Source organism: Lepidochelys kempii, chromosome 5, assembly GCF_965140285.1.
Source record: "Lepidochelys kempii isolate rLepKem1 chromosome 5, rLepKem1.hap1, whole genome shotgun sequence".
Lineage (NCBI taxonomy): Eukaryota > Metazoa > Chordata > Testudines > Cheloniidae > Lepidochelys > Lepidochelys kempii.
Window position 1 is genome coordinate 84,146,018 of NC_136384.1, and position 8,939 is coordinate 84,154,956.

Below are 8,939 nucleotides of genomic sequence, written 5' to 3' on the forward strand. Positions count from 1 at the left end.
AGAAACAAGTGAAAGCTTCCCCACGCCACTGTCAGTGTATCACAACTCTGTTCTGTAGGATCCCTGTGTAGTAAGAGTGCAGTTCACTCACCTGTCCTGTTCAGTCCTTGGCCTCTTGGCTGAGACTCCGTATCCATCTATGTGTAGGTTTTGTTTGAATTTCAATAATCTTTAAGTAGGTCACAAAAGCTTCACTTGAAATGGCTGTTAAGAAACTATACATTTTAGGATAATTAACTTTTGTTCTTTTAATATGGACTATTAATCCTGCAAATCAAGCTGGGACTGTAATTCTCCTTGCTATACTGGATGCATGCATCTGTGGGTGTTTTATTAGCATCCAAGGGTTAGATTCATTGTTATTATATGCTGCTATTTTTCTCTACCTACTCCATTCCCCTATAACTGATCGCCATACCCACGTGCTCAGCTACATTAGACTAACATGACTATACGTAGATAGCTGACAAGATTCATAGTCTGCTAAGCTTACTCTGAATTCCCATCCTTTCAGTACCTCCTCCTCTTCTAGCAATCAGCAGAGTTGAGCAGCAGGGGCAGTTTTGTAGAGCTGGTCGGGGTCAATTAGGATGAAATGTAACCATTTGAGTTGCAATGCAGAGGTACTTAGGAGCTGATTAGTTCCAGGTAGCTGAGAAGCAGAATCAGCCAAAGAGGTGTGTTTGTGGGGGAAGAGGGATTAAAAATCAGCCAGGGAGTTGGAAAAGATACCAGCCGGAGGGAATGGAGAAAACAAAAGCAACTGGGATCAGGGGAAAGAGAATAACCAAGCAAGGGAAGGAGTCAGCCAATCAAATCTGGCTCCAGGGGCTAATAGCAAGCATAATTTCCCATGCTTCTTAGGATTCATGGCACTCCCTCTAATGGGTGAAGTTCTACATGTGAGAACAGCAGTAATAAAGTGTTCTCTTCGTTTATTTTAATTTTATGTGAAATCCCTTGTTACAGATCACCAGTGTTACAATGGCTCTGGAGCTGATTATAGAGGGACCATTAGTGTCACCAAATCAGGCCACAATTGTCAGCATTGGAATTCCCAGCATCCTCATAACCATGATCTGACAAGCACACAGTTTCCAGAGCTAGGAGGTGGACATGCATATTGCCGAAATCCTGGAAGTCAGATGGATGGTCCCTGGTGTTTTACACAGAATAAAAACGTACGCATGGAACTGTGTGAAGTACCGTCTTGTAGTATGTATTCTCTTTTATTTCCCCTTTACTACTGTCCTAAAGCTTTTATGGTTTTAAATATTGCTAATTGTTAGAGTATCACTCATTGAGAAATTTACAATTCTAATGTTTTCATTGGTTGTAGTGTGGCACCATTGTTTCTTGTTACACGTTTGTAATGTTGTTTTCAGACCAAAGTTTGTTGCCTGGAACTCTGTACTGCCTATTTATGGTATTTCTGGAGCAAAAAACAGAGACAATAATTAACGATATTACATACATTTGATATATCGTATTTCCGTATACAGTTTAGTTTCTGATTTGGTTAATATAGTTGGTGTTGCTCTGAATATAGGTTAAGAAATAATTTGGTTTTATGTAACGCTATTCAGCATTATCTTACTGTTTCTATCTAAGGCATCTTAGTTTGGAGAACATAGATTCTCAGTCTGGCCTTGAGGTGGATGGCAATCTATGTACTAAGCCAAGAAACCAACAAAAGTCGCCTTTACCCAGCTTTGGCATTGGAAAAAGGAGATGATAATTCACACATCCTGTAGAGGGAGATAAAGCATTATACTTGGTTATAGGAAACAAAATCAAAAGCATAGAATCAAAGGCACCATGCAGATCATGATTTTAAAATAAATCTTCTAGACTAAATACCTAGTAGTGAAAATGCTCATGAATCAGTTTTACATTAGTATTAGCAAGAAGCCATCCTAGTTAACCCAACGGAGTCCTGCCCTATAGTGACACTTTATTACAGCCCTTTAGCTTCAATGCATTAGCATAGAATTCATTCTAGAGACATTACTGGTAGTTTGAGTGCCAAAGGTGAACTCAGTACTGTGCAGAACAAGGAAAAAGGCACGATCCCTGCTGCGATAAGTGTGAAGTATAGGCCTCACAAACGTTGCTTAATTACAGACAGGCAGTACTTAAAATTAAAACTGTAAAATGTAAAATTTCTGGTTTACCTCACTTCATTACTTGATTTGACTTAAAAAGAAAAAATCTATATTACATGATGATATGTTATGAAGATTTTATTCATATGACTTTGGGAGGGAAGCACTCACAAATGGCATAGTCACAAATTTCATAAGGCATCCCACATGAGTGCCAATAAAACCTTTTGTACCATACCATGCTGTCCTGTACTCTGTATATGCCACACATTTTACAGAAAAATATTTTAGAAATGCTTTAGAGATCCTTATATTGACACTATTTTTTATCCGTGTCTGCCTGAGAAATAAGACTACCTTGATACCAAAAAGTTCAATGGTATCTAAATAATTTGGAGGTGGGGAGAGATTTCACATTTTGTGGGCCAACACAGTAGTGTTGGCAGAGTTAAAGTAATGGGCAAAGTGCTCATGAAAGGGATAAAGTTGGATGATAAGGACTGTTTGTCATATGCTCTGCAGTTTATCACATTGAGATCGCCCATGCGTGCATACCTACATGTATAATGATGAAGACTAATCACTGTACTTCATCCAGTAAGCAAGTTAATGCAATTCCACAACAGTCTGTATTCTGCAGTTTCTGTACTGGGAAAGTTCAATAATAGTTTATTTTACATCTGAAACACTATAAATGAAATGGATCCAATGCTTTCATTGCGTATCCTTGAACCCACTAGTTGCCATGTCCATTCAACATTTATTCTCAGGAATATTTGACGGAAAATTAGTTTGTGGCTGATGGAATTAAAAGCCTGTACTTAGAATGTAACTTCTGTTTTAAAATCATGTGATTTGCTTCTTTTGTTTAAAGATTAGTCTCAATATTCACACGAGTTTTTTTTAAATTTACTTTGCTTTTGAATACTTTAAAAAAACAACATCACCTGAAAACAATAAATATTTAAATCCCAACAGGTCCACGTGACAACAGCAAAATGGGGATCCTCTACATTCTGGTTCCTAGCATAGCCATCCCTTTGGTTATTGCCTGCCTTTTCTTCTTGGTCTGCGTGTGTAGAAACAAACAAAAGGCATCTGCTGCTACACCCCAACGTCGCCAGTTGATGGCATCTCCTAGCCAGGACATGGAAATGCCACTTATTAATCAGCACAAACAGGTATTTTTTGCAGACTTTTTAAAGGACAAGATTGTGAAAAATGTCGTGGTTTTGAATGCCTTACATTTTGGCCAAATTGAGGCATCTGTAAAAGGCCTGATTTTCAGAGTGTTTACAAAGCACCCAACTTATGAAAATCAGGCCCTTTGTGGTATCTCCCAAAATTGAGCACCCAAATCCACAGTCAATACAGCTTTCAATACAAAATTATTTCTGTGTAGTTTGTATCTGTGTGTGTAACTGGCACTCCTAGTCATTCTTTGCTTTGTCTTCTTACTTAAGTGACTAGAAATCTTGATATCTATGATTCATTCTTAATTTTGCCCCAGTAATGGCCTGTAGTTTTGCTTGTTTTCAGCAGTACATGCAACAGTTTTCCTTCCAAATTACTCTACTTTGGTTTCCAATATGCTGAAGTCCTCATTGGACCGGGGAAAGAGGATATGGAAGAGTCTATGTACAATATTCTTCTAAGCCTGGGTACCTCAGAAGACAGTACAATCAAAATGACTTTTTAAATTTTTGATAAACGTCTATTTTTTAACTTCCAGAATATGAATGATTTTCTGGCTAATTAAAAGGTCTCCATGTTAGAATTCAGTTCAGATCTAAAGTAGATTTTTTTTATCCTAGTATTTACTAAATGTTAGTTCAAAAAGACAATACACAATTTGGTACAGTTGGCAACACCTGTTCAGGAAACTGTCAGCTGAAAGAATGGACATTCCAGTTGAACCAAACTGTGTATTAATTTTGTGAATCCATTAAGGAATGAGGTTTAATGGCAGAGCTGTATGGGCAGTATACACCAGGTCTGATTGCCCTATGGTTAAACAAGTACTCCCTTGTTTCTAAAGCTGCCAATTTTACCCAGAATTGATAATCTTTTCAACTTGCAGAAATATGGTGCTCTTTTGTATTTATCAATTGAAATAATCATGCTCACCTTCCAACAGAATTAAATTTGGACTTCTGATAATAGTATCATCCATTTCAGGGTTATGAGTAAAATGAAGATCTAGTTGAACATACAACAATGATATAAATGGAAAATAAACTTTGACAAAACCGTCATCCTGTGGTAGCATGTAACCATTAGTTTTGTCTTTAATAGAGAATTGTAGTGTTACAAAATACTATGAATTACCTTGATTTTTTTTCCAGACTAAACTTAAAGAGATCAATCTGTCTACTGTGAGGTTTATGGAAGAGCTAGGGGAAGAGAGGTTTGGAAAAGTCTACAAGGGGCATCTGTTTGGTACAACGCCTGGTGAACAGACACAAGCTATTGCCATCAAAACACTCAAAGACAAAGCAGAATTGGCTCTTCGGGAAGAATTCAAACATGAAGCAATGATGAGATCACGTTTACAGCACCCAAATATTGTCTGCTTGCTGGGAATTGTGACAAAAGAACAGCCCATCAGCATGATTTTTAGTTATTGTTCCCACAGTGATCTCCATGAGTTTTTAGTTATGAGATCTCCCCATTCTGATGTTGGCAGCACCGATGATGACAAGACAGTAAAATCAGCTCTGGAACCAGCAGATTTTTTTCACATTGTGACTCAGGTAGCTGCGGGAATGGAATACCTCTCAAGTCATCATATCGTTCACAAGGACTTAGCCACCAGAAATATATTGGTATTTGATAAGCTTAATGTGAAAATATCTGATTTAGGCCTTTTCAGGGAAGTTTACTCTGCTGATTACTTTAAACTCATGGGAAATTCCCTTCTTCCTATCCGATGGATGTCCCCTGAGGCTATCATGTACGGCAAATTTTCTGTTGATTCAGATATTTGGTCCTATGGAGTTGTGCTGTGGGAAGTTTTCAGCTATGGCCTACAGCCTTACTGTGGTTATTCTAACCAGGATGTCATTGAAATGATAAGGAATCGACAGGTTTTGCCATGTCCAGACGACTGCCCCACATGGATATACACTTTGATGTTGGAATGTTGGAATGAATTCCCCAACAGAAGACCAAGATTTAAAGATATTCACAATAGACTAAGAACGTGGGGAAACATTTCTAATTACAACAGCTCAGCACAAACCTCTGGGGCAAGCAACACCACACAAACAAGTTCTCTCAGCACAAGCCCTGTTAGTAATATCAGCAATGCCAGGTACGTTGGACCAAAGCAGAAAACTCAAGCTTTCCCTCAACCACAGTTCATACAAATGAAAGGGCAGATCAGACCAATGGTCCCACCTCCTCAGCTCTACATTCCTGTCAATGGTTATCAACCGATGCCAGCGTATGGCGCCTACTTGCCAAATTTTTACCCTGTCCAAATCCCAATGCAAATGGCTCCACAGCAAATCCCTCCACAGATGATTCCAAAACCAGGCTCCCATCACAGTGGGAGTGGTTCTACCAGCACAGGCTATGTAACAACAGCACCCTCCAATGCATCTGTGGCTGACAGGGCTGCTCTGCTCTCAGAGGGTACAGATGATACACATAATGGAGCAGAAGATGTAGCCCAAAAACCTGTCCAGGAAGAGGAGGAGGCGGAGGGTTCTGTACCAGAAACAGAATTACTAGGGGATAATGACACTCTTCAGATGGATGAAGCGGAGATTCAATCCGAAGCCTAATAAAATTGGACTCACTTCTAAGAGAAAGTTTCACATCACTTCAGTGCAGCTGGAGACTGTAGTCCCTTTGACTTAAGATCATTCATTTTGATCTGACTTTTTAGCCACAACTGACCAAACTTAAAAATAAAATCAAATAAAATTCAGCAGTAATGATATACCAAGTTTATTGATCATTGCAAAAATCTGATGGCAACAAACATGATGGTATAGAATTGCTGTTTCTAATTTTTTTGACTACCGTTCTTGAGAGAGGCTGCTTTACTATAATGTACTGTTGCTGTGCAACATATTGCGGAGTAGCATTGCACATCATGTATATCATGATCTGTGATTGTAATTTTAGTGAATTATTCTTAAGTCAATAACAGAAAAAGGAATCAAACTACAGTAGCACGCAGGATTGCTCTGAGTGTGAAGAAGTGCCCTGGATGTGATGGACAGCTTAGCATATAGTATTTATCTCTTTGATATAACGGACAAGAGATTGTATGTTTATTTTTTAAATCTGAAAAAAACAAGTTAAGAATATCGTTCCATGTTTGTATTACAATAGGCAGAAAATTAGGGAAATGGGACATAACGTGAGAAAAGAGAGAATGTCTTTCTTACATTACTCCCAGGGACTATGGCAGAAACTTCCAATGAGATCAGTTGATTTCCTCTGTGAATGAGTTCCTTCACTGCTGCATATTTTTAGCAGCAAGTAGCCTTAATACATTGTTAACCAAAAGCAGACACATTGGAGGCTGTGCACTAACTTAACAATCCAACTTCTGTTGCAGGTTGGTTGTCAAGTACAGAAAAGGGCTTAAGATACATATTTCTACATTTTAAAAGTTTTTTGCAGGGTTATGAACTCACCTGATTTTAGTGAGGATAGTGCTAGATTGCATGTAAAACCTTGTTAGTTTCTTGCCTTTTTAGTGAAAATGGATTTTTGAATTTTAGAAGACCAAAATAAGCAGTATTGTACAGAATGCTGTTTTTGTGCTTCTTGCAAGATGAATCATGTACAGATCTTTAAATGTAATTTATGTTTTATTACATTTTATATACCTTTTTCATTTAAGTATTTTGAACTTTGAAGAAAAGGCTTTATAATTTAATCGTTTACATTATCCACTTGGGATGCAGTTTTATTGTATTTTTTTGGTTCATTTTGTAAAATATATAAGCAGGTCTATACATTTCATGACTGTTTCTGTAATACACACACGCACTGTAGTATTGTAATAGCCTACACGCAGTATAGTCATAAATTGTAAATCCAACACAGCATATCCAATAAAGTGATGCAAAACGTTGGATTAAGTTATCTTTACAGCTCCTACAGAAGTTATTTTTGTTACAACACTTTGTGAAATGAAGTACACTGTAGAAGTGGAAATGGCCAAAGTTCCTCATGGTTACAGCTTTTTTTGAACTACTACTATACTCAATTTGGATCTACTTACAAGGTGTGCATCATTGTAACCTACAGCCTAAGTCACTGCTTTACTGGTTTCTAGCTTTTCACCTGGACTTGGAAATGCACTGGTAGGAAAACAATGAAAAAGCTCTACTGCTTTTTGTTCATGTAAGGCGGCTTTGGATGCTATTAATAAAACATTATAAATATTTTGGAATTACTACTTTTGTCTTTTTTTAAATTATTTTGGCTTTGATATGTAACAGCATATTCCGCTTGTCATCTTCTCTTTTGCTTACTTTTTTATTTACTGACAAAGAATTAGAGGCAAGGCTGGTCAAGTGATGTCCAAAATTCTCCAGTAAGAGAAATCAAATATTAATTACTGATGCACAATGGAACCAGTTCTGAACAATACATCCTAAAGTTTACTACAGTTAATACAATCCAACATCTTCACAATTTTTGGTTTTATAAACCCTCCTAATCTGCATCCTCACCGCTCATAAATTTAGCGTATCAATGCAATCAGAAAAAAAATCAAGCATTTTATGATTTGTTTTCTCCTTATGTGAAGCCTAAATCATCTCTCAACCCAACTGATGGTGGAAGAGGGGAAGTGTAAGGGAACTCTTTAGGCATTTGTTTCCCCATTTATCCCATTTGTGCTCTGCTAATTGCCAGGCCTTTGAGTATTCTAAACATTGTAAAATCAGGTGAGACATGGAAAAATATAAATACTTCAATTATCTGAATTGCAAAATGCTGCTCTGAACTAAAGGATGCATATAAAATCAAAGTTCACGTTACATAGTGGTGGGATGTTGCTTCTAGTTTTTCCAGCTATTTTAGTTGCTTTTACTACAGAGCAGAAGAAAGGCAGCAGTACAAAATATACCCGTGGGCTTTTGAGAAACCATGATAATCATAAACAAACCAGGGAAATGTGGTCTAGATGAAGATACTATAAAGTGGGGGTCCTCCACTTGTTGAAAAACTGTTTCTAAGGTCAGTTTTGGATCCCGTAATATTCAATATTTTTATTATTAACTTGGGTAGTGGAATGGAGAGCATGCTTATAAAATTTGCAGATAACACCAAGCAGGAAAGGGTTCCATGCACTTTGGAGAATACGATTAGAGTTCAAAATTACCTTGACAAATTGGAGCATTGGTCTGAAATCACCATGATAAAATTCAATAAAGACAAGTGCAAAGTACTGCACTTAGGAAGGAAAATCAAAAGCACAACTACAAAATGGAAGTAACTGGCTAAGTGGTAGTACTGCTGAAAAAGATCTGGGGGCTATAGTGGGTCACAAATTGAATACAACAACAATGTGATGCAGTTGCAAAAAGCTAATATCACTCTAGTGTAGTACGAGGAGTGTAGTATGTAAGACATGGGAGGTCATTGTCTGGCTTTACTTGGCACTGGTGAGGCCTCAGCTGTAGTACTGTGTCCAGTTACAGATGCCAGTCTTGAGGAAAGATGTGGACAAATTGGGGAGAGTGCAGAGGAGACCAAAAAAATGATGATAGGTCTAGAAAACCTGAGTTATGAAGAAAGGTTAAAAAAACTGGGCATGTTTAGTCTTGAAAAAAGAAGATGGAAGGGAAACTGACAAGTCTTCAA

The 8,939-nt window shown here is 37.6% G+C and overlaps 1 protein-coding gene across 1 annotated transcript in view; it reads left to right on the forward strand.

Moving 5' to 3' along the window:
- ROR2 (receptor tyrosine kinase like orphan receptor 2) overlaps window positions 1-7,496 on the forward strand; it is a 238,616-nt gene extending 231,120 nt beyond the window's left edge. The window contains exons 7-9 of the mRNA XM_073344892.2: window positions 970-1,215; window positions 3,084-3,286; window positions 4,451-7,496. Of these exons, the coding sequence (XP_073200993.1) occupies window positions 970-1,215; window positions 3,084-3,286; window positions 4,451-5,893 (1,892 nt within the window). The 3' untranslated portion in view covers window positions 5,894-7,496. The remainder of the gene's footprint in view (window positions 1-969; window positions 1,216-3,083; window positions 3,287-4,450) is intronic.
- Window positions 7,497-8,939: the final 1,443 nt, after the last annotated feature.